General features: G+C 35.1%; 1 protein-coding gene across 3 annotated transcripts in view; it reads right to left on the reverse strand.

Annotated features, from left to right (window-relative positions):
- GLRB (glycine receptor beta) overlaps window positions 1-27496 on the reverse strand; it is a 111703-nt gene that overhangs the window by 26241 nt on the left and 57966 nt on the right. For all 3 annotated transcript variants that reach the window (XM_077139694.1, XM_077139692.1, XM_077139693.1), the window contains 3 exons: window positions 10376-10605; window positions 10186-10268; window positions 8438-8578 (listed from right to left, as the gene is read on the reverse strand). In XM_077139694.1, coding sequence (XP_076995809.1) covers window positions 8438-8578; window positions 10186-10268; window positions 10376-10605 — 454 coding nt within the window. The remainder of the gene's footprint in view (window positions 1-8437; window positions 8579-10185; window positions 10269-10375; window positions 10606-27496) is intronic.

The following is a 27496-nucleotide window of genomic DNA, read 5'->3' on the forward strand; positions in this document are numbered from 1 at the left end:
CAACACCCCTTGGCAGGGACAGGGTCTGTTGAGAATTAAAGGCACTGAACCACTCGATGCTGGTGGGGAGCAGTGGGCTGACAATAAGCCTCTGCTTGGTGGGACAAGAAAAGCACAGAATTAAGAGGCTTCACAGGAAAGGCTTTCACTTTACTGGGTTTCATGCCAGGGAGCCTTGATACTGATCACACTCTTTTCATGAATCATAGGCCTGCCCTACCTATGAAAATCTAATTGGGGTCAATCCATCTAGGGAAACCCTCCTGCCAGAGCCAGACCTCTAGACAAAAGTTGCTGGAGCTAACAAAAGGAACATTAAAAACATACAGGGGCAAAATAACAAAATAAACAGCAGATCAGCATTCCCTGAAGAGGAAGAGAGAGGAGAAAACTTTCTCCGGGAATTGAAACAACTGCACACGCAAAAAAAGGACAATCTCAAAAAAACTTCAATATGGGCAGAGCAAGAACCAGAAAAACAAGAGCAGTAAAATCCTGATCGGGTAAACAGAACCTATGCTAGTGGTCTAGAATAAATTGAACCAAATGTCAAAGAACAGGTAGAGAATAAAACCAACCAACAAGTAAACCCTAGGCAGAGAAGAGAAAATGACATCTGGAAAAAAACTAATCAAGAAAATTGAATGCCTAGACACCAACAAAAAATCAAGAATCTTACTAGGAGTATTGACCAGTGGAATCAAATCAAGAGCACAGAAACAGACCACCAAATCTATCGCCAACTGATATTTGGCAAGGCCCGCAAATCCACTGAACTCTGACAAAATATTCTTTTCAATAAATAAGCATGGGAGAACTGGATATCAGTTGCCAAAAGAATGAAAGAGAACCCTTACCTTACACCAGATACAAAAATTAACTGAAATGAATCAAACACCTAAATATAAGAACCAATAACATAACACAACTATAAGAAACTGAAAGAAACATCTTCAAGACCTAGTAATAGGGCAGCTTCCTAAACTTTACATCTAAACTTGTAGCACGAGCAACAAACGAAAAAATAGATAAATATGAATTACTCAAGATCTAATGTTTTTGTGCCTCAAAAGACTGTCAAAAAGGCAAAGAGGCAGCCAATCCAATGGGAGAAAATATTTAGATATTACATATTGAATAAAGGTTTGATATCCTGTATACAGAAAGAAATCATATAACTCAACAACAAAAGAACAAGCAACTGAATTTTAAAGTAGGCTAAAGATATGAATAGACATTTTTCTGATGAGCAAATACAGATGGTTCAAAAGCACATGAAGAGATGCTCATTCTCACTGGCTATAAAGGAAAATCAAGACTACAATGAGATACCACCTCACACTTACAGGAAAGTCTGCTATTAAACTACAAATGTTGGAGAGGATGTGGAGAAACTGGGACACTTATGCACTGCTGGTGGGAATGTATCATGGTGCAGCCACTATGGAAGACAGTTTGGTGGTTCCTCAGGAAACTGAATATCGAGTTGCCCTATGACCCAGCAATACCACTACTCAGTATATACCCAGAAGAGCTGAAAGCAGTTACACAAACAGAAATTTGCACACAGATGTTCACAGCAGCACTGCTCAAAACCACCAAAAGATGGAAACAATCCAAGTGCCCATCAACAGATGAATGGATTAACAAAGTGTGGTATATACATATGATGGACTACTATGCAGCAGTAAGACTAAATGATATCTGGAACCACATGACAAGATGGGTGAGCCTTGAGGACACAATGCTGAGTGAAATAAACCAGATACAAAAGGATAGATACTGTATGATTCCACTTTTATGACAATGGTAAAGGTAAAATCAGAGGCTTATAATACAGAATATAGGGGACTTAGAGACACACAGAAGCCTGAGATGGGTGAATAGTTAGTTAACAAGGTTGAACCTAATTGTAAGAGAATAGATAGAAGTGAAGGCGGTTCAACTAGCGGATCTATAAGTAACATTACCATATTGAAGGTGAACATGAATGAATGTGGTTTATAGACTCATGTTTCCCACTGATTAACATTAAATATAAATAAAGTCTTGCATGAACTCTTGAAAAGGTATGATTTGTGTACAAAAAGTATTTAAGTCCAGGGAACGGGGTGGGGGGATGCTACTGTATGCTATGTGCTATGTTTAACGGGAAAATATCAACATCACCGCAGCAATACTAAGGATACATGATAGTGGGAGGGACAAGAGTTAGGAGGAAGTTTGGATTTCTATTTGGTGAGGATGTGTTTATTGGCTATCTTTCTCTTGGGAACAACAAAATTATCTAAAACTGATGGACTATTGACTTTGGATGTTATGTATGAGGGCCTGCAGGTGGAAGTGGCTGAAAGATGCACTGACTGAGAAGCAGGTTGGCGAATAATGGTGTATACATATGATCGAACACTGTGTTGCCACAAAAAGGATTGAAGTGGCACATGCAATGAGGTGAATGAACATATGGGACATTTAGTGAGGCAAAATAAGCCAGAAACAAAAGAACAAGTATTGTATGATCTCATTTATAAAATACTTATAAGAAAACTGGGGCCTAGACCGTAAGCTCTTATGGCAGCCACATTTAGTCTGTAGTGGTAATTGCTATTTTTTGATGTTGAGAGGCTGTTTTATATAGGTATAACCTGGTATTTAGAAATAAGAACAAAGCTGATCAGGTTAGGATTAAGGTAATTCAGAATCATAGGTAAAGAAGATATTGCCTGTATTTTAGAGCTCCACATACTCTTTGAGACCACAGGAAGATAGGATTATTTTGTCCAGAACCTAAATTTTCAGTAGCATACAATCTAACTCAATCTGTCTGGATAGATTATTTAAACAATCCAAACACAGGGAGCTCAGTATAAGATTAAGAGTCTTTGATCCTGTATAGGTTAATGTAATGCCTGGATACATGCCAGAGTATAATAAACATATCATCCAAAAGTATTGAAAAAGCCCCTTGAGGCATGGAAGAAACAATATGGAGCTGTTAAACTTTACCACCAGGAAATCCCTAATGTGTCAAACATTAGGGATACCCAAATCAGGTCAACCCCTTGATGTTGAGGGCTTGCTCTTGTGAAGTTTATGTATGTAGTGGAAAAGCTTAGACTACCTATAGCTATGCCTAAGAGTCACCTCCAGAGGACCTCTTTTGTTGTTCAGATGTGGCCTCTCTCACCCTAAGCCCAATTCTGCAAGCAAAACCATTACTCTCCCCACTCTATGGGACGTGACATCTGGGGATGAAAGTCTCCCTGGCAGCATGGGAGATGACCCCCAGGGGTGAATCTAGTCCTGGCACCATGGAATCAACAATGCCATCCTGACCAAAAAGGGGGAAAGAATATAACAAATATGGTATCAGTGGCTGAGAGAGGTCAAATAGAGTTGAGAGGCTACTCTGGAGGTCATCCTGATGCAAGTTTCAGTTCGACATTGCTACCTATTAGAACTTGCCAAACCCCAACCAAAACCATTCCTGCCAATTCCAAAGAATATCTAGGGCATTATATAAGATTCTACAAAGGTTCTATGCACTAGTATAAGTTTCCAGAAACCTACAACATCCAGATGGGCCTCTGTACCAGATAAGACCTGAAATGAAGAGGGCACAGCCTCTCCAGAAAATCAACTAGTTTCATCACCCTATCCCATATTATCAATAGCCCCTTCCAACATGAACAAGTTAGAATGGTCATAGCCCAAATACACCAAAAGAATGAGAGAAAGATCAAAGGTGTTGGTGGAGTTATACAGTGAAGATTGGGTTTAACAAATGAATATGAGTATTGAATCAGTATATTGATTTTTTTATCTCCAATACCTTAGATCAACTAGAAATAAAAACCTAAAATTGTGGAATTGTAACCCACATCAAACTCTGAAATCTGTTCTACAACTAACTGTCACAATGTACTTTGAAATGCATTGCTTTTTGTATATATGTTATTATTCACAAAAAGAAAAGAAAAAGAGAAGGAAGAGTATAATAGAGAAGATAGGATTTAACAAATGAATATGAGTAATAAATCAATATATTGATATTTCTTTTTGTCTCCAGTGTCCCAGAGCAGCCAGAAGAAACAATGAAACATCATGGAACTGTAACCCATACCAAAGTTTAAAATCTGTTGTATGACTATTTGTTAAAATGTACTTGGAAATGTATTGCTTCTTTGTATATATGTTTTTTTCATAATAAAAAAGTTAAGAAAATAATAAAGGGGAGAAAAAAAGAAAAAAACAGTCATACTAGGAAACACAAAGATATGGACTAGTCAAAAGAAAAAAAACTAACACTTCAAACAAGAGACACAAGTTGAAACAACTAATTAAAGATGTTCAATAAGCATGCAAAGTGAAATCAAATCAATGAGTTGAGGGAAGATATGGCAAAATAGATGAAGGACATAAAGAACACATTGGGCGAACATAATGAAGAACTCAAAATTTTGAAAAAACAAATGGCAGAACTTATGGAAATGAAAGGCGTAATAGAAGAGATTTAAAACACAATAGAGACATATAAGAGTGGATTTGAAGAGGGAGATGAAAGGATTAGTAAACTAGAGAACAGGACATTGGAAGTCCTACATGCAAAAGAACAGATAGGGAAAATAATGGAAAAATGTGAACAGAGTCTCAGGGAACTTAATGACAGCCTGATGTACATGAATTTAGGTGTTATGGGCATTCCAGGAGAAGCAAAGGGGAAAGGAACAGAAAGAATAATGGAGGAAATAATAATTGTAAAATTTCCCATCTTTTATGAAAGACATAAAATTACAGATCGAAGAAGTGGTGCATACCCCAAACAGAAGTAGATCTACTCCAAGATACTTACTAATCAGGCTGACAAATGTCAAACAGAAAGAAAGGATTCCAAAAGCAGAAAGAGAAAAGTGCTCCATCACATACAAGGGATGCTCAATAAGACTAAGTGTAATATTCTCAGCAGAAACTATGGAGGCAAGAAGGCAGTGGTATGATATATTTAAGATACTGAAAGAGAAAAACTGCCAACCAGGAATTCTATATCCAGCAAAACTGTTCTTTAAAACATGAAGGAGAAAATAGGAGAGAGGTTTGGAGAACAGTGTAGAAATGAAGACTACCACTAAAGGTACAGAATAAATTCATGATGCATGCAACAATGTAGACGACCCCTGAGGACATTATGTTGAGTGAAATTAGCCAAAAAACAAAAGGACAAACATTGTATGATCTCACTAACATGAACTAACATTAATGGGTGAAGTCTGAGAGTAAAGTTGAGAGCACAGTTTTACCAGGAGTTAGAAAGAGGATGGAGATTGGGCATTTGATGCTGAAGGAGTACAGAATGTTCAGCAGGATTGACTGTAAAGATCTAGAAATGGATGACACAATACTATACGATAGTAGCACAATATTGTAAGTACACTGAGCAAAGCTGAATGTGAGTGTGGTTGAAGCAGGAAGGCTAGGAGCATTTATAACACCAGAAGAAAAAATAAAAGATATAGATTGTGACTGTGTAACTTAGCAAAACCTTGAGTGGATAATGATGGTGATTAGATGTGAAATATAAGGAAATTTTTACATGAGGGAGAACAATGAATGTTAACATTGCAAGGTATTGAAAATGGAACAGTATATGGAAAAATTATAATCAATGCAAATTAGTGTATAGTTGACAATAACATTTTAATATGTTTCCATTACTCATAGCAAAGACAATATACCAAAGCTAAATGTCTATAAAGGGAATTTAAGGGTGTAAGGGTGGGGTATGAGAGTCTTGGTGTTGGTGTTGGTGTTTCCCCTTTTTTATTTTATTTTATTCTTCATTATTTTTCCTCTTCTTCCTTTGTGGAAGAAATGAAAATGTCCTTATATAGACTGTGGTGTTTAATACATAACTATATGACTATACCAGGAGCCACTGATTGTTTACTTAGGGTGGATTTTATGGTGTGTGAATAAAACTGTTTAAAAGCAAAAAGATACAAGTGCTGACAAAAATGTGGAGAGAGAGAGATTTGCCTATTCACTATTGCCAGGGAAATAGAATGGTGTAGAAAAACCTCTGGAGGGCTAAATATAGGGTTGTCATATGATCTGCCAACTCTTTTATTAGGTATAAACTTGGAAGAACTGAAAGCAGGGACACGAATAGACATTTGCACACCGATGTTAATAGTGGCAGTATTCACAATTTGCAACAGATGGGGTGGCCTAAGGGTACATTGACTGAAGAACAGAAGGGTAAAAGTCATTCCATACAATGGAATATTCAGCAGCATCAAGAATGAAGTTCTGAGGCATGCAACTAGGTGAATGAACCTTGAGGACAGTATGTTGAGTGAAATAAGCCAGAAACTAAATGGGAAATCTTATAATACCTGACTAATATGGACTAACTATAATGAGCAAACTCTGAACTTTGAATTCAAGAGCATAGGTTACTAGGGGAAGGCTTATTGTAAAAGTTCCTACATCGTAAGCTCTTACAGCAGTCACATTTTGGCTTGTAATGGTTATTTCTAAATTCTAAGATGCTGAGCTCTTTGTATATAACCTGCTTGTCCCTTACAACTTTGGTTATCTATGTGACACCTGAGACTCAGAGCTTGAGTTCTGTGGCCCTTAAAGTCAGCATTACCTGATGGAACAACTATTTAAAAACCTGAAAAGGAGATCAAACTTCAATTAGACATATGAATAAAGCTGGCACAGTTAGGACCAAGACAAATCAGACTAAAGGGTAAAGGATGATATTGACCATGTTCTAAAATTTGTACTTCTGTGTGAGACCAAAGGAGGAGAGGTTTATTTGGTGCTAAATTTTTATTTTCTTTGGTACATTATCTAATTTAACTTGTATGGTCAGTTTAGTTAAACACCATAATTACATGGAACCTCGAAAAGGGCATGAGATCTTGTTGGTTTGTACAGGTTAGTGTGATGTCCCAATATACCCCAGAGTGATTTGGGAAGAGAATATTAAAGTATTTGCAAAGATCCCTTGAGAGACTGAGGGAAAAAAGTGGAAATATTAAACTTCTCCATCTGGGGAATTCCAGATACACTCACAAGCATTGAGGACTACAAATTTAATAGGCCAACCCCTTGTTCTTTGGGCTTGCCCTTATGAAACATTCCTGCAATGACAAAGCTAAGCGTACTTATAATTATGCCTAAGAGTCACCCCCAGAGAACCTCTTTTGTTGCTCAGATGTGGCTTCTCTCTCTAAGTCAACTCTGGAGGTGAACTCAGTGCCCTCCCCACTATGTGGAACATGACTCCCAGGGTGTTAATCTCCCTGACAAGTGGAACATGACTCCCAATGATAAGGCTAGCCCTGGCATCATGGGATTGAGAAAGACTTCTTGACCAAAACGGGGAAGTGATATGAAACAAAATAAAGTTTCAGTGTCTGAGAGATTTCAAATAGAGTTCAGAGGTCACTCTGGAAGTTATTCTAATGCACTACATAGCTATTCCTTTTTAGTTGTTAGTGAGTTAGAATAGCTAGAAGGAAATACACTGAAACTGTTAAATTGTAGTCCAGTAGCCATGATTCTTGAAGATGATTTTATAACTATAAAGCTTTCATGGTGTGACTGTGTGATTTTTTTTTTTACATGGGCAGGCACCAGGAATCGAACCCGGGTCCTCTGGCTTGGCAGGCTCGCCCTGACTGTGTGATTTTGAAAACTTTGTGACTGACATTCCTTTATCCAGTGTATGGACAGATGGATAATAAAATAAGGACAATGAATAAATCCCAAGGGGGGCAGTGATTAAGGGGTATGGGATGTTTTGGGTGTTCTTTTTTGCTTTTATTTTTATTCTTTTTTTCTTTTACATAGTAATGAAAATGTTAAAAAATCAATTGTGGTGATGGATGAACAACAATATGATGATACTGTGAACCACCGGTTGTACACTTTGAATAATTATGTGGTATGTGAACATAACGCAATTAAATTGCATTTAAAAATGCACAGGGTTCCTATTTGAAATGATTGGAATATTTTGGTAATGGTTAGTGTTGATAATAGCACTATGTTGCGAACATAATTAGCAACACCGAAATACATATCTAAATATGATTAGAAGGAGAAATGTTAGATTCTATACATTGTAACAAAATAAAAATTAAAAAGAAATTAAGTCCATGGATGTACACTCCATGCATGCTAAACCCTAAATTAAACCATGGGCTATAATTAACAGTAGTATCATAAAATCATGTTTTCATCAATTGTAACAACTGTTTCACACCAAAGGGAGGTATTAGTGATAAGATGGTATATGAAGATCCTACATCTTATTTATGATTGTTCTGTAAACTCATAACTTCCCTAATAAAGAAAAAAATTAAAAAGATATAAGTCTTTGAAATAAGACTTAGTATCGTTTAATTTAAAGAATACAACTTACCTGTGCCTTTATAGTATTTTGTACAATTACCATATTCAATATCTTCCTTTTTAATATCAAATTGAGGCAAGGCAATTTTTTCTAACTGAACAGGATCTCCTGACTGCCAGATAAACCGTAAATCATCAGTTGTGTAACCAACTATAAACAAAAATAAATAATAAATTTAAATGTTAACTGTAAATATAGGTAAGTATCAAATACTTAATATTTTAATAATCCAAGTATTAAACATAGCAAACATGATGAAATCAGGCTTTCTTATATGAAATTATTGTTACAAGAATGTAAAGAGGTAAAAATCTATTTAGGACAATATTAGCACAAGAGTTATAGATTCTGGTCTTAAAATAAGAATAATATTAAATAATCAGCATTTTGCAAATAGATAAAATCTTATGGTGTCATATATAGTAGTTCATTTGTCTATGTCAGAATTCCAAACAATCATCAATAAAAAAGTAATAAGTGATGCTTCCTAAATGTATGCATTTACAATAGTGCAATATGTTACTTAGAAGTATTTAAAGACCAGTTTAAAGACTTTTGAAGAAATAACTGCAAACTGTTCTGTAGGAGCTGCATGGCCAAAGAATACCAATAAAATAATCCCTGAAATGGATATTATTACAGAATCATTTCAGTTTCCTGAAGCACACACTTTGGGCTTTTAATGCAGCTACAATTCAAGGACCTTATGTGGTTTTATAGCGTACAGTGGTCTGTTCAACTCTAAAGAGAATGCATTTTTTACTTCAATGCATCTAGTAATAGAATTAAGCTGTGAATTCACAGTTGGACTTTTATAAACATACATATACAGATGTAAATACAACATATACATAAAGATGTACATACATATACCCTTACATATGCAAATCATTTTATAGTTAGAAAGTAATAAATAGCGTTAAAATTTAGGATCCTCTTCAGCAAACTTTTAAAAGATAACAAATAATAACTAGATAATTTCAAAGCATATCATCTAGCAATCATATGCAACAAGGTTTACATGATTATTATTCTTCACTCTCTGCAGAAATAGTTCATGATATATTTGTACTCAGGCTGAATAACCAATACTGGTGCTAATTTTCCAAAATGTATTTCCTAATTTCATTTTCAAAAGATAAGCATAAAAGCAAATCAATATATTTGTTTTATAGATAAAAATAACTTTAATTAATACATCTAATGCATCTTAAAACTGAAAAATACAGACCATAGAAACAGAGAAAACCCAATTTTACAAAAAATAAAAAGTTTACTTTCTTTTTATTTCTAACACATCATCTCTTTTTCCTTTTTCAACTAGAGTTTACATTCTATACATCCATAACAAACAAGTGCTTGCTAGAATTTAGGGGATATTTTTCAATGTTTCCCAAATGTTCTATTAAGAAAATATGTTTTCAAATATCAGAAAAGTCATTTACATTAGAGCATTATTTTGTCCTTTACCTTGCCTGTACAACTAACTCAAATGAGGATGCTAACTGGAATAAGGTAGAAATGTACACCCGCATCAAACGAACTGAAATCAAAGACTAGTACAAAAGATTTATCTACCTTAATACAAATTAACACAAAAAAAGAATAACTATAATTCCCTAAAGAAATTATTCTAAGGATTATTTGTAATCAAAAGCATTCATTTTACCAAGATATAAGTAAAATATATTGCTTAAAAATTTTCAGCATTTTTTATTCGCATAGTCACCATAGTCATTTATAATTCATTTACATACAGCTCTCAAGTTGCATCTTGCAACGCTGTGTATCCATAGGAAACAAGGTCAAGTCCAAAGGACAGGAAAGAGTAATAGATAACCTAAAAGTAAAAACAGGTGTCTTAGAAATAATTTAAAATACCCCTCTGTGACCTACCGATTTTAAAAGAAAAACATAAACGTACAAGTAATAAATATCAAAGAATACCTCATACTGACAAGAACATCTCCATCCCGAAAAATAAAGAGGAGGATATTTTCCTGGGTTACATCATGAAAATTAGCACTTTTTTCATTTGCAAAAAATAAATCAGGTTTCCATAGACATTTGTACATTGTGGGATCCACTGTCAGTGCATCTGAGCCTCTAAAATCACTAGGGAGCTTCAGCCTGGGATCATTCCATTTTTGTCTCAAGAAGATGTTAACTCTATAGTCCTGGGGGCAGAAAACAAATAAGGATGTACATGCATGCACATTTATTGCTACTTTTAGGAAAGTGTTCAGTGTCTGAATTAAAAGAGTTTTCACAATGAGCAAACATTTTGTTCTTCCAATATTGAGCAGGCTCAAACAGCTCTCATCCCTATAAAAGAACTCCATTTACATTTAAAAAGGACTTTGTGTCTCTCTAATTACTCTCTACAGACATTTCCATTACACTTGCTAGCTCAAAAGTCAGCACTTAACTTTACCAATAATAGTTTACCTTTTTACAAACACTGATTATGCCAGTTGGTTAGGTGGTGGTATTGGAAAATGATGAGAATTGTCTTAATGCCATTATTCTACCAAAAAAGACAAAATAAAATCTAGTTAAAAATAGATTTAAAAAAACAAAGGGAAGGGGATGCAAGGATAGTCCAGTGGTAGAATTCTTGCCTGCTGTGCAGGAGACCTGGGTTCGATTTCCAGTCTCTACACTCCCCAAAACAAGCAAAACAAACAAACAAGCAAACAAAGTAATTCAACAAATGGTGCTGCAATAACGGGATACTCACATGGAAATAAAAAAAGAAATGTGACCCCACCATACAGCACATGTATACACACACACAAAAAAAAAACAAAGGGAAAATATTTTGAGATGTCCTTTACAAATTAATAGGCTACAAAAGTAATATAGTTACATATATTCTTGAGAAAGAAGAAGAAAAATGTCCTCGACTACTCACATGTGTAAATGACTATAGAAAAAGTCTTATTTTCAAATATTAACTATGTAAAACAGATCAGAGTAAAAACATTTTTAAATGTTATGTTGTAGATATCCAACTACAATAGAAAAATATTTTCAATCCACTCAGTAGGTAATTATTTTACTTCAATTATTTGCCTATCACCAATAATTTCAATTATAAAGCATCACAAAATTGAATTATATCAAGTCATCTAGATTCTTTCTAAGACTATGTGAACCTGGGGACATTTTTAATGGCCTTACAATATGCACAAAAGTGTTAGTTTAAATTTACAGTGCTGCAATTTCCTTGTTTTCAATAATCAACAATTCATATAATACTATTCAACCGAAATCTTTTGACATGATTAAAATCAATTGACCATAAAATTCATATCAAAATTTAAATAAATAAACAGATACGACCATCTTTTTAAAATAATAAGACCTAATACATCTCTATGAGACATAAATACACATCTTATCTATGTAAGAAATATAAAACACAGCAGAAGCATAAATCAGCGACTCTAGCAATGCTTGGGGAATTTACTTTCTCTCTCATGCAATCTTGTGTTTATATCCAGATTCTGTATAGTAAATAGAGAACAATAAGGCACATATTACAATATGAATTTACTGAACTATAGGTAGTAAAGTAAGAGCCAATCTACATACACCCTGCAGCTTCTCTAAAATAGATCTTTAAAAAAAGCCTTCAATGTACAACATAAATTGATTCTTTAAAATCATACGCAGCCAGTTTTGGAGTACCAGAGTCAAATAAATGGCAGATTATATAAACTGACACTCACTGAGTATATCTTCCTTCTCAGTAGCACCACTGGGAAGAAAAGATACTGAACATGGAATCAAGGGAACAAAGGAGGTCTATAACTCTAGAAAATAAAGACCTGCATTATATAGCTACATGAACTTTCTGCCTCTTCTAGCTTCTGAAGTCGACTGCCATTCTTCGTGTCCCTTGGCTTGTAGATGCAACTGTGTCTTTGTCTCCAAATGCTCTTCTAATGCATCCTGGTGGCCCCCCTTTGTCCTTGTCTTTGTATCTTCTCCCTATCTTATAAGAATACCCAGCATATTGGACTAAGGTCACCCTAATCCAGTTTGGCCTAATCTTAGCTAATAACAACTTCAAAGAAGGTCATGTTCACAGGACCCAGGGGTTAGGACCTGATGAAATCATTTTGGGAAGCATAATTAAACCCATAACACACACTGAGTCTTATTTCACCAATTCACAATATTTTTTTATTATTGTTAAACAACTCAAGTCTTTTCCAAAAATAGGAATGGACGTAAAATAAGAGTTGAGAGATCTTATATTCATGGGAGTCTTTCAGTATTATTTGGGTGCAGTTCCCAAACAACGCTACTAATGTGTCTTCCAGAACCAGGATGCTTTATTTTAGTCTAGTATTAGGTTTCCTTAATTTAAAACAGTGTTAGGCATATGTATAGATTTATAAATATCAAGACCTCAATGGTACTCTATCCGGAGCAAAAAAAAAATTCAACAAATGATGCTGCAATAACAGGCTATTAGCATGGAAAAAGAATGAAATGTGATCCCCACTGGACAGCACACAAAATAAAAAGACATATAATGGAGTCAGCATGGGCTTTGAAAGGTCCTGATTCAAGTTTCAGCTCTGAGTCTTAGAAGCTCAAGCAAGTTTCTTAATTATTGTGTCTCACTTTCCCATTATTATAAATAGGAATATTAATATGCAAATATGTTACTGTGAGGATTAAATGAAATATTCAATGTGAAAGATTAATATGGAACCTTGCCTATGAATAAGTTAGTTACGGTCCCATTTTACATCCTGGGAAATCCACCACAAAATGCTTCATATACTTTCAGAAAACATTTATTTAAATTCATCCTAAATCCCTACGTAAATCGGTTCATTCATTCATTAAAAAATGATTTATTAACCATCTATTCCTTTCCATGCTCTGGCTGCTAAGCATATGGCTGAGGGAACTCCCAGCCCTTAAAAAATAAGTGTGGGGGATATTGACAGTCAGTCAAATATAAAGCAGTTAAGAAAAAGCTATTGAAAGAGAAGCAATTTGTATGGGGAATATAGTCTAGACTCGATATCAGTGAAAACTAACTGATACCTTCATTGAGAACCAAAGATCTTGGAAATTAGAAAAATATGATGTCTCAATTCTGTTCCTGCCATATGATCTTTGGCAAGTTATTTAACATCTCTGAGCCTCAGATTCCTCAGTGACAAAAATAGTTCCGGTTACTTGTAAGAATTAAATGAGATTCTGTATCTAAAGCATGAAAACTATTATTTGGATTGATCTGCCTAAGGATTAACTGACTAACAATGTCAAACTTGTTTTATGGACTAACAGAATATAATACTTACCTGTTATTAAGTTCCAGACTAAATTTAAGGATTTCAGAAGAAGTTCAGTTAGCAATCTGTTTTGCGGTGGGACATTAAATTCTCATCCCTTTCCTTTTCTGTTTAGTGATTAAAGAGTTATTTGGAATAAAGGCATCCTATGTTCAAAATTTGGGGTTAGCAGTCTGAGAGATAAAAACTTACAGCCCATTTCCTCAGAAAATGATGATTAAACAAGTTAGGAAATAATTAGTAAGATATCTAAGGGAGATAAGAACAAAATGATGCACTAATTGAGAGAATAACTGACGAATTCAGATGCCAGGAGTCTGAAAAGGCTTGTAGAACGTTCTACAATCTATGTGAGGGAAGGGCGAGATTAAACAGGGAAGCAAGAAGGCACTGCTTCTTAAGCAGTTTCTCAAACAGTCCAAAAGAATTATATTAAATATCACGATGCAGTAAATGGAAGAAGCAATTGAGATCAGCAATAAAAAGAAATCCGAGCAGGTGTTAGAGGTGGGGGAATGATCAATGGATAGGTGGAAGTTAGAAACAAGATCACCAAGGAGTTCATTCAAAGTTGTAAGAGTACAGGAGTGCCAGGGTGGTTCAGTGGTAGAACTCATGCCTGCCATGTGGGAGACCCGGGTTCGATTCCCGCCCTTGATTCCCAGCCCATGCACTTCCTTCTCCTCACCCCCCAAAAAATAAAAATTCAACAAATGGTGCTGCAATAATGGGATAATCACATGGAAAAAGAATGAAATGTAACTGTCTTGGTCAGGTTCATGTGTCAACTTGGCCAAGTGGTGGTACTTGTTTGTCTGGTTGGGCAAGTGCTGGCCAGTCTGTTGCAATGAGGACATTTCATAGAATTAAATCATGATCATGTCAGCTGCATCCACAGCTGATTCCATTTGTAATCAGCCAAAGGGGAGTGTCTTCTGCAATGAGTGGTGCTTAACCTAATCACTGGAAGCCTTTTAAGGGGGATTCAGAAGAGACAGGCTCTCTTCCTGCTTCTGCTGGCAAGCTTCTCCTGTGGAATTCGTCCAGACCCTCCATCAGAATCATTGGCTTCACAGCCTGCCCTGCAAAGTTTTGGACTCTGTGTTCCTGCAGTCACGTGAGACACTTTTATAAATTTTATATTTGCGAGTGTTCCCTGTTGATTCTGTTTCTCTAGAGAACCCTAACTAATACAGTAACCCCTGCAATACAGCATATAAAAAAAGAAAAGTTTGTAAGAGTAGGAACACAGAGCCAAGATAAAAATCTGGGCTGACCAGAAAACTTAAAAAAAGAAGAAAAACCTGAGACAGTGATCCCATCAAACCAAAGGGGCAAAAAGCTTTGTGATGGTCTAGAGCATAATACCACAAACGGGTGAGAACAATCAAACTGAATTATCTTTGGCAAACGTAGAGGCCATCGAAGATTTTAGAAAAACATTTTTGGCAGAGTGTTATATCAAAAGCAAGATTACAGAGAATTAATAAATGAACAGAAAGCAACCTTTCCTAGTCTATAAAATAAGGTTAATAATGATACATGCACAACATACGATTTTATGATAATTAAATGGTAATATATTATATATATATATCATACATGAATAATACCTGACCATAATAAGTGCTGAATGAGTATCTGATCTAAGACATATTCTTTATGTACTGTTATTCCCTTAAAATGCTGATAATAATAATTAACATGTGGCTTTTGCTTTTATAAAATTCTGCATATAGCATAGCATGCTGCTTGCTCTATAATTTTTGCTTGACCCACAATTATTCTTTCATAGTAATACACTTATAGAATTTATTTGAGCATCTTCTGAACTCTTCTTCTTGTTTTCAGTTGCTCTACTATAAGCTCAATATGCCACACAAGCTTCAGGATTGTTTTGTTTTAAAACAGAATTTAATCAAAGTTGTATTCCAACAAATTGAAAATTGCCTACTTCACTACTTTATCCAATGCATCACTGTTGGACATATCTTTTTTTGTTTGTTTGTTTGTTTGTTTGTTTGCAAGGGCATGCACCAGGAACTGAACCCGGGTCTCTGGCATGGTAGGTGACAATTCTCCCACTAAGCCACCATCGTACCACCCCATAATATCTTATTAATTCATCATAAAAGTCCTTCAAAGATATTTTTCTATTATTTATGTAGTGACATGTAACTATATTATGATAACTTCATACAAATAGCAGCAGACTTATATGTCTTCTAAGAAAGCAAAGTTTTAAAGTTTTATCATTTAAATTAATAGCTTCAGTATAACATTCATTAAAAGACAAAAATCTCATTAGCTAGTATGGTTTGGTTAATGTTTTATAATTATTTCTAAATAATTGTTAATTATTGAAATTTCAAATGCTCTATATTAAGATTACTTTTGGAATCTATTTATTTTCATTTTAATTATTTAATCAATAATTATAGCTCTATGCTTATTTTGCAAGGAACAAATTCCCATCCCAAACAGGCTTCTTTTCTCAGTGGAAAATTACTTCATTGTCTTCAAAGTACTTCATGACAAATACTACTCATTATTCATTCTAAATAACAACCTAGTAGTCATTACCTGGAAAATGGATGTTTTCAAAAAAATTCAGTATCAATTAAAACTCAAATTAAATGATTTCTTCAAGGCAGTAAAACATTTCACAAGACACTATAGCCATTTGGTTTGATTAATAACATTTTAATATTAAGAATGGCATCCAGTTGAGAATTGTGGGAAAATGACAGAGTCGGGAGCTTCAGGATTCAATTCTTCCACGAGGACTGTTAAACAGGCAGGAAATGCCGGAACAAATATTTTGAAACTCTAGAGGTGAGCAGAACACTATACAGTATCCAGAGAAGAGTGGGAAGAAGAGGCTGATAAATTACTATAAAGGTCAGTACATTTCTCTAAGTCACAAGCACCCATTCCACACGCTCACAAAAATAGGTTGCTGTGAGATCCAGTCCATAGACAGCTCATTGGTGGCAGAAAGAGACGTAAAAATCATCTTCCCCAAGATGGCCAATAATAAAAAGATTGAATGAATAATGAAAGACCAATAAAAAAAGCCCCAACATGAGATGTCTGCAAAGAAAAAACTTAATGAACATTACAAGAACACTGTGCTGGTTTGAAAGGATGTATGTCCCCTAGAAAAAACGTGTTTTAATCTAAATCTCATTTCACAAAGGCAGAATAATTCCTATTCATTACTGTATGTTTGAAACTGTAATAGATCATCTCCCTGGAGGTGTGATTAAATCAAGAGTGGTTGCTAAACTGGATTAGGTGACGACATGTCTCCACCCATTTGGGTGGGTCTTGATAAATTTCTGGAGTCCTATAAAAGAGGAAACACTTTGGAGAATGGAGATTCAGAGAGAGCAGAGAATGCTGCAGCACCATGAAGCAGAAAGTCCACAGCCAGTGACCTTTGGAGATGAAGAAGGAAAATGCCTCCCAGGGAGCTTCATGAAACCAGAAGCCAGGAGAGAAAGCTAGCAGATGACGCCATGTTTGCCACATGCCCTTCCAGCCAAGAGAGAAACTGTGACTGTGTTCACCATGTGCCTTCTCACTTGAGAGAGACCCTGAACTTCATCGGCCTTCTTGAACCAAGATATCTTTCCCTGGACACCTTTGATTGTATATTTCTATTGACTTGCTCTAATTGGGACATTTTCTCACCCTTAGTACTGTAAACTAGTAACTAATTAAATTCCCCTTTTTAAAAGCCATTCCATTTCTAGTATATTGCATTCGGCAGCTAGCAAACTAGAACAAAGACTTAACTTCAATTCTGCTCAAATGCTTCCAAAAAATTGAAGGGGAAGGTACACTCCCTAATTCTATGAAACCAAGAATATTCTTATGCCAAAGTCAGATACAGATGCCGCAAGAAAAAAGTTACAGGAAAATATCTCATGAATATAGATGTAAAAATCCTTAACAAAATACTCACAAACAGAACCCAAAAGCATATTTAAAGAATTATACACCATGATCAAGTGGGATTTATCTCTGGCATGAAAGGGTTTTTCAACCTAAGAAAATTAACTACTGTTGTACACTACATTAACAGAAAGAAGAAAAAGCACACATGACCATCTCAACTGATGCAGAAAAGACATTTGAAAAAATCCAGCACCCTTCTTGATAAAAAAACAAATCTTAGAAAACTGGGAATCGAAGGGAACATCCTCAAGAAGATAAAGGACATATATGAAAAACCCACAGCTAACTTCCCACTTAACTTTCCCTCTAAAATCTGGAACAGGACAAAGATGCCAACTGTGACAACAAATTATTCAATATTGTGCTGGAAGTTCTAGCCAGAGCAGTTAGACAAGAAAAAGAAATAAAAGATACTCAAATTGGAAAGGAAGAAATAAAATTTTCAATTTACCTCAATGGTCCTAAATACAGAAAAACCTCAAAATTCCACAATACAGCTTCTAGACCTAAAAAATGAATTCAGCAAAATTGTGGGTAGAGGCTCATACGTGATTCAGTGGTAGAGTGCTTGCCTGCCATGTAAGAGAGACAGGTTTGGTTCCCAGCCCATGCACCCCCCCAAAAAAAAAATTATGTGTGGGATAGAAAACAAACACCCCAAAATCAGTGTTTCTATACAGAAGCAATGAACAATGAGAGGAAATCAAGAAAAAAATTCCACTTATAATAGCAACTAAAAAAATCAAATATCTAGGGATAAATCTAACCCAAGATGTAAACAACTTGTACATAGAAAATTACAAAACATTGCTAAAAGAAATCAAAGAAGACCTAAATTAATGGAAGGACAGTCTATGTTCATAGATTGGAAAATTAAATACTAAGATGTCAATCCTTCCCAAAATGATTTATGGGTTCAACACAATTCCAATTTGAATGGTCATAATATCTTACTAAATAATTTTCAACAATTTTCTTTGCAGAAATGGAAAAGCCAATTATCAAATTTATGTGGAAGAGTAAAGGGCTTTAAATAGCCAAAGTTATCTTGAAAAAGATGAATCAAGTTGGAGGACTGGTGCTTTCTGATGTCAAAAATTATTCAAAAAGGCACAGTAATCAAAACAGTGTGGTACTGGTACAAAGACAGATATATGAACCAAATTGAGAGCTCAGAAATTACCCCCTAACATTTATGGCCAACGATTTTTTGTTTTTTTGTTTTTTTGACAATGGGACAAAAACCACTCAAATGGGAAAGAATATACTTCCTCAACAAACGTGCTAGGGAAACTGGCTCTCCATTTGCAGTAAAAGGACGACTCCTACCTAACACCTTATACAAAAAACACTTCAATGTTGATCAAAGACCTAAACATAAGAGCCAGAATTATCAAACTTTTAGAAGACAACATAGGGAAACATCTTCATGATCTTGTGTTTGGCAATAGCTCTTAGACTTTACACCCACAGCACAAGTGACAAAAAAAAACAGATAAATGGGACCTCATCAAAATTTAAAACTTTTGCACCTCAAAGGATTTTATCATGAAGGCAAAATGACAAACTACACAATGGGAGATAATATTTGTGAATCACATATCTGATGAAGGTTTAATATCCAGAATTATAAAGAAATCCTCAACTTAACAATAAAAAGTCAAACAATTCAATTAAAAAATGGACAAGAGAATTGAATAGACATCTCTCCAAAAAAGATATACAAATGGCTAAAAATCATATGAAAAAGATGCTCAACACCATTAGCCATCAGAGAAATGCAAGTAAAAACCACAATGAGATAACATTTCACACCATTACAATGGCTGCTATTAAATAATAATAATAATAACTGTTGGAAAGAATGCAGAGAAATAGGAGCATTATTCATTGCTGGTAGCAATGTAAATGGTGCATTCACTGTGAAAGACAGCTTGGTGGTTCTTGAGAAAGTCAAGTACAGAATTACTTACAGCCTGACAATCCCACAAGTAGGTAAATGCCAAAAAAAAAACTGAAAGCAGAGACAAACAAATATTTGAGCTCCAATGTTCATAGCAGCATCATTCACAATTGCCAAAAAGATGGAAGCAACCAAAGCACCCATCAAACACTGAATGGATAAACATAATGTAGTATATACACACAACTGAATATCATTAGCTGTAAAAAGGAATGAAGTTCTGATACATGCAATAACACAGAAAAACCTTGAAAATATCATGTTGAGTGAAGTAAACCAGACACAAAAGGACAAATATTGTATGATCTCACTGATATAAAATAATTAGAATAAGGAAACACATAGAGTCTGAATCTAGAATTTAAGCCTGGTGGTTTGAAACTGTATGTACTCCAGAAAACCATGTTGTTCAAGCTAACCCATTCCTGGGGGTGTGGACCATTGTAAATAGGACATTTTGGTTAGGTTACTTCAGTCAAGGCATGGCCCAGCATGGATCTTAATCCTTTTACCAGAGTCCTTTATAAATGAGAAGTCATGAAAGTGGAAGCTGAAAGTAAGGAAAATATCAGAAGAAAAGAGAGAGACCAGCAGATGCTACCAATTGCCTTGCCATGTGACAGAGGAGACCAGGATCACTGATGGCCACTTTTCAGGAAGAAAGCTTTGTCTTGATGATGCCTAAATTTGGACATTTTTACAGCTTCAAAACTGTAAGCTTGAAAGCTAATGAATTCCCATCATTAAAGCCAACACATTTTGTGGTATATGCTTTGAGTGCTTAGCAAACTAAAACAATAGGTTACCAGGGCATGGGGTAGGGGTAAGGAATGGGATGTTAAAGCTTAAAATGTACAGGATTCTTGTTTGAACAATGTAAACATTTTGGCAATGGGTAGTGATGATGGTAATTAACAGCACTGAAATATATATCTGAATGTAGGTAAAAAAGGAAATGTTAGGTTGTAAACATGGTACCAGAATAAATTTTTTTAAATATAACCCATACAACTACACTATATAGTGAATCCTAAGTTTAACTATGGACAATGGTTAATAGTACAATTATAAAAAGGTGTTTTCATCAATTGTAACAAGTATTCCATGCCAATGCAAGGTGTTATTAGAAGGGCAGTATATAGAAATCTTCTATTTATGCATGACTTTTCTGTGAACACAGAACTCCTCTAATAAATTTTTAAAAATGTAAAAAAGTAAAAATAAAATAAATTGTATATCAGAATTTTGTGATGTTTTGGGAATGGCTCTTCTGGTACTTGTCATTTTTACTTAACTTCACTTATGTCATCTTTAGCTCATGTGCTGTCTTTCTATTATGATAAGAACCATTAGCATTCAAATAAATAAAAAAGATCCATTCTCATACCATCAGGCAGTATGATGCAGTAAATCCTGTGAGTAGTGCTGTTATAAGTCTAGTTTGAAAAGGATTTTAAAGCTCAGCATTTAGTGAGGTAACAATTTCATATAAGAATTTCAAGTTTTAAAAAAGCCAGTAAAATATCTTAGGTTACATTTTAGCTATTTTTAATATACTATTTTTTAGGGGTTTTAGTTAAATATTTTTAATAATGCCTTATGAATACTTAAAATTTTCTTGACCTATCCCAATATTTTATTTTTATTAAGAAAACCTACTATGTAGTGTCATAGTATCATGGACTTCCTCATCACATTCATTTCAATGCTATTTTTTAATAATTAATTATTGATTTTTATTTAGTTAACCCTTTCCTCCACTAAACTACCCTAAGAGAGTAGCAATCCATTGAAGCTGGGTATATAGAAAGTGCCCAATCTATATCTATTAAATGCAGGAGTAAAGAAATGACTTCTGGGACATTTTAACAGGTTAGAATTTTTGTCTAAAATTATTCACACTATTATTTTAATGTTTTCCCACATCAATTAATAATAATGACAAAATTATTGAAAGAAGAAAATAAAAGTTGGATATTTCTCAAATGTCTTACTAAAAGTTCAGTCTCCAATACTTTTGGATATCATAGCTAGGAAAAAAAAGGTAAAGAGGAAAATATCCATGACAAATTATATTATTCTTCAATTTCTGTTAGATATATAAAAAAGTGATTTTGACAAAGACAAGAGAAAAATACAGTGTATTTTTAACTGCTAAAAATGTAAACTCTTTCTTTTTAATGCAATTTTATTGAGATATATTATATATTCACATACCATATAATCATCCAAATTGTACAATCAGTGGTTCATAGTATTATCATATAGCTGTGCATTTGTCATCACAATTGATTTTTGAACATTTTCATTACTTAAAAAAATAAAAATAAGAATAAGAGTGTGCTGGTTTGAAGGGAAGCATCCCCCCTAGAAAATCAAAATCCCATTTTATAAAGGTAGAATAATCTGTATTCAAACTGTATGTTTGAAACTGTAATCAGATCATCTCCCTGCATGATGTGATTTAGTCAAGAGTGGTTGTTAAACTGGATTAGGTGATGACATGTCTCCACCCATTTGGGTGAGTCTTGATTGGTTTATTGGAGTCCTATAAAAGAGGAAACGTTTTGGAGAATAAGAGATTCAGAGAGAGCACAGAATCCTGCAGTACCACGAAGCAGAGAGTCCACAAGCCAGTGATCTTTGGAGATGAAGAAGGAAAACGCCTCCTGGGGAGCTTCATGAAACAGGAAGCCAGGAGAAGAAGCTAGCAGATGACACCATGTTTTCCATGTGCCCTCCCAGATGAGAGAGAAGCCCTAACTGTGTTCGCCATGTGCCTTCTCACTTGAGAGAGAAACTCTGAACTTTATCGGCCTTCTTGAACCAAGGTATCTTTCCCTGGATGCCTTTGATTGGACATTTCTATAGACTTATTTTAATTGGGACATTTTCTCAGCCTTAGAATTGTAAACTAGCAACTCATTAAATTCCCCCTTTTAAAAGCCATTCTGTCCGTGGTATATTGCATTCCGGCAGCTAGCAAACTGGAACAAAGAGTAAAAATAAAAATGAGAAAGAACACTCAAATCATCCCATACTTGTCCTTCCTCCTGTTATTTATTTATTTTTTGTCTTTTTTTTCTTACTTATCTGACCACATACTGGATAAACGGAGTGTCAGTCAGAAGGTTTTGACAATCGCATACTCACACCTTAAAAGCTTCATAGTGGCGGGCCGCGGTGGCTCAGCGGGCAAAGTGCTTGCCTGCTATGCCGGAGGACCTCGGTTCGATTCCCGGCCCCAGCCCATGTAACAAAAACGGAGAAACAGAATACAATAAAACAAGAAAATGTTTAAAGATGTTTCCCTTTCTTCCTTCCTTCCTTCCTTCTCTCTGTCTTTAAAAAAAAAAAAAAAAAAAGCTTCATAGTTATTCAATCACCTTCAAGAATCAAGGCTTATCGGATTACAGTTCAACAGTTTCAGATATTTTCCCCTAGCTACTCCAATACACCAAAAACTGAAAAGGGATGTCTATATACTGTATAAGAATAACTTCCAGAATGACCTCCCAACTCTATTTGAAATCTCTCAGCCACTGAAGCTTTATTTTGTTTCATTTCTCTTCCCCATTTTGGTCAAGAAATCTTTCTCAGTCCCATGATACCCGGGACAACGACTTATCCCCAGGAGTCATGTTCCACATTACTAGGGAGATTTACAGCTCTGGGTGTCATGTCCCATGCAGAGAGGAGGGCAGTAAGTTTACTTACAGAATTAATGTGGAGAGAGAACCCACATCTAAGCAACGGAAGAAGTTCTTTGGGAGTGACTCTTAGGCATAATCAACAGTAGGCTTAGCTTCTCTTTTGCAGGAATAAGTTTCATAAAGGCAAGGCTCAAGATTGAGTGCCTGATATGATCTTGAAACCCCATAGCTCCATGTATACCTGGAGGAACTGAGTATGGGGAATCAAACTGACATTTGCACATTGGTGTTTCTAGCAGCAGTGCTCCTGATCCACAATGAATGGAGGTGGCCTAAGAGTACAACAACTGAGGGATGGAAGGGGGAACTATGGTACATACATACAATGGACTACTGAGCAGCCACAAGAAGGAATGAAGTTGTGAGGCATGAACTAGATGAATGAACTTTAAGAGCTGTATGTTGAATGAAATGTCAGGAACAAAAAAACAAATATTATCATGTCTCAATCATATATCCTAACTTTAACATAAAAATTCGATGCACTAAAGTTGGGAGCATGGGTTATCAGGTTGGTGGCTTATTGTAAAGGGTCCTAGATTGTAAACTCTTACAGCAGTCGCATATATTCAGGAGCTGTAATTGTTAATCTAAATTCTAAGATACTGAGATGTTTGTATATAACATGGTCTTTCCCAGAAACTTTGGGTATTTATGTGACACCTGACACTCAGAGTTAGAGCTCTGAAGCTATGAAAGTCAGCAGTACCCCATTCAGGAACTGTTTAAAAAGTTGAGGAAGTGATCAGATATCGAGTAGAGATATGAATGAAGCTGATCTGGACAGGACTAAGGTTTATCAGAAGACTGGGTAAAGGATATTTTAAAACTTCAACTTCTGTGTGGGGCTAAAGGGAGAGATGTTTATTTGGCATAAAATTTATATTTGGGGTAGTGCATTTTCTAATTTAACTTGTATGGAGAGTTTAGTTAACACCATAAGTCCATGGAATCTTGAACAGGGCATGAGATTTTGTTGGTTTGTCCAGGTTAGTGCAATACCCTGATAAATCCTGGAATGATTTGGACAGTGAATAAAGAAGTATTTGCAAAGTTCCTTTGGGGGAATGGGGATAAAAGGAGGAAATATTCAACTTTCCCATTTGGAGAATTTCTGATATTCTAGCAAGCAGTGGGGACAACTAAATCAGTAAGCTGAGTCCTCAATCTTGGGGTTTGCCCCTATGAAACTTATTCCTGCAAAGGATAGGCTAAGCCTATTTAAAATTAGGCCTAAGAGTCACCCCCAGAGAACTTCTTTTGTTGCTCAAATGTGGCTTCTCTCTCTAAGCCGATATGGCAAGTGAACTCATTGCCCTCCCTCGCTACATGGGACATGACTTCCAGGGGTGTAAATCTCCCTGGCAACGTGGGACAAAAATCTCAGCATGAGACAGGACCTGGCATCAAGAGATGGAGAAAATCTTCCTGACCATAAATGGGAAAAGAGAAATGAAAAAAAAATAAAATGACAGTGACTGAGAAATTTCAAACAGAGTTGAGTGGTTAACCTGGAGGTTATTCTTACACATTATATAGATATCCCCTTTTTAGTTTATGGTGTATTGGAGCGGCTAGAAGGAAGTGCCTGAAACTGCAGATCTGTGTTCTAGTATCTTGTTTCTTGAAGATGATTGTATGATGATATGACTTTTACAGTGTGACTGTGTGATTGTGAAAATCTTGTGTGTGATACTCCTTTCATCTACGGTATGGACAGATAAGTAAAAAATGTGGATAAAAATAAACAAATAATAGGGGGAACAAAGGTTAATATAAATTGGGTAAATGGAAATACTAGTGGTCAATGAGAGGGAGGGGTAAGGGGTATGGTATATATGAGTTTTTTTCTTTTTTATTTCTTTTTCTGGAGTGATGCAAATGATCAAAAAATGATCATGATGATGAATACACAACTATGTGATGATATTGTGAGTCACTGATGGTACAACATGTATGGAATGTTTGTATGTTTGTATATTATTTTATCAATAAGAACATTTTTAAAAAATAAGAGAGGAAAAAAGAGATTCAGGGCCTGGCCCATCAAAGTCCCTAATATTTGCAAGAATATCAGGTCTTCCCCAGGTGAGGAAATTAAAAATTTTCACCTTTTTCCCCCGTCCCTCAAGGGGACTTTACAAATACTTTTTTAATCTTCTGCCCAGATTACTCTGGTGTATAAACTCTCTTTTGAAGTATATCTTTGGTTGTGATCCATGGGAAAGATTTTTTACCAATCACTCAATAAAAACTAGTTTGGTAAAAAAGACTAAAATATGGGAAAAGTTGTATATAATCAGATAATCCTCCAGCAGGAAAAAAAAATATTAATATGCATCAGGTTTGTACTGGATTCCTATAGATGCTGTAGCAAATTACCAAACCATGGTGGTACAAAAATAACACAAATTTATTTTTATACTGTGCTAGAGGAAAAAAGTCCAAAATCAGTCTCACTGGGCTGAAGACAAAGTGTTCGCAGGGCTAGTTCTTTCTGGAGGCTCCAGGAGAAAAATTCTTGCTTTTTTCGGCTTCTGGAGGCCACAGAAATACCTGGGATCGTGGCCCCTTCCTCACATTACTTTACTTTCCTACTATTGACTCTGCTCCTCCTGCCTCTCTATTATTAGGATGTTTGTGATTACATTAAATCCACTCAGATAATCTAGGATAATCTCCCCATCTCAAGATCTTTAACTTAATCACATCTACAAAGTCCCTCACACCGTGTAAAAAGTATTCATTATTTTCTGGGGACTAGGAAGTGGACATATTTTGTGAGTCTACCCCAGGCTGCAAACACCAAACATTAATAATCTGAGAAGAAATTAATATATAATTATTTTAATGTTTATGCATCCAAAATATAAAATAATAAGAACAAATGGAACAATTATGCCCAATGCTATTTCATAACAAACGGTACTTTGCTGTGAAGTTCTTAACTAAAGAAAGTAAATGTAATTGCAAACTAAGACAAATTTTAAAGAAAAGCTTCTAAATCTGTAGACAGACGAACACCTACATAATAAAATTGTTTTAAACAACAAAGGTGGGCAATTACCAAGAACTAGAATTAGATTCTTTAAACTGATCCCAAATATGATTTATTTTCTTGATTTAGGCATAACTGTATTGTCCAAAAGGAACTGAAGTCTATTTTTAAAATAAACAAATATCATGCAGTACAAAGGCATAGAAAGTCTAACAGAAAAATGAATGGTGGTCTAATAATAATTTAATATAATTACAAAGCATGCCTCCTAACCAAAGAAAAAATGGAATGTATAAACAGACTTTATTTTCATGGAAGAGCTCATACGTATTTCTGATTAGATAAAGTGTATAGATTATAAAGCCACAGTACCCCTTTCCTCTATAAGTATAATACTTCACATTTTCAACAGTGACAATCCCACTGATTAAAGCCAAAGGTAGGAACTGAATGGAAAAATCAACAAAGATAAGCATAATGGTGCCACCTTGTCTCTGTTAAATGATCCCTATTAAATCATTTCTGGTTTGAATGCTCTTAGTTCAGTTGCCACACGCAGTAGCAATTAAATTGATAGAATTAGACGTGATTGTGCTAGCAGCTTCAAACAACCTTGATTTGACAATTTTGGTGATAATATTAACACCAGTAAACTCCACTTACATTCTTAATATTAATACCTCACAAAAAGATAAGGTAGCATAATACAAATGAGCACATAGCTGAGATTAATAAGGACCATAAAGCTATAAAATGAGACCATAAAACAAGCTGAAGGGGCATATACTCACAGAGATGTGGAAGGCAAATAGAATATTAATATGACAGTAATTTTTTCTCTACTATACCATTATGGCTTGTGAAGAAATGTGAGATTACTTTTAGTTTCTATTTAACATCTAAATTAAAAATAAAAAATAAATGAGCAGGGAAAGTGATGTCATCAACATGGTGATATAAGACACCCCTTGGAAATATCTCCACTTGAGATCAACAAGTAAAAAAACAAACCCTACTTGATTAGAACTGGAGGAGAATAGAGTTTGTAGAGAAGGACTCCACAAACACTGAACCAAAGAAAAAGAAAAATGATTCCCAACATCAGGAAGG

The sequence above is a fragment of the Tamandua tetradactyla genome, chromosome 22 (assembly GCF_023851605.1).
Source record: "Tamandua tetradactyla isolate mTamTet1 chromosome 22, mTamTet1.pri, whole genome shotgun sequence".
Classification (NCBI taxonomy): Eukaryota; Metazoa; Chordata; class Mammalia; order Pilosa; family Myrmecophagidae; genus Tamandua; species Tamandua tetradactyla.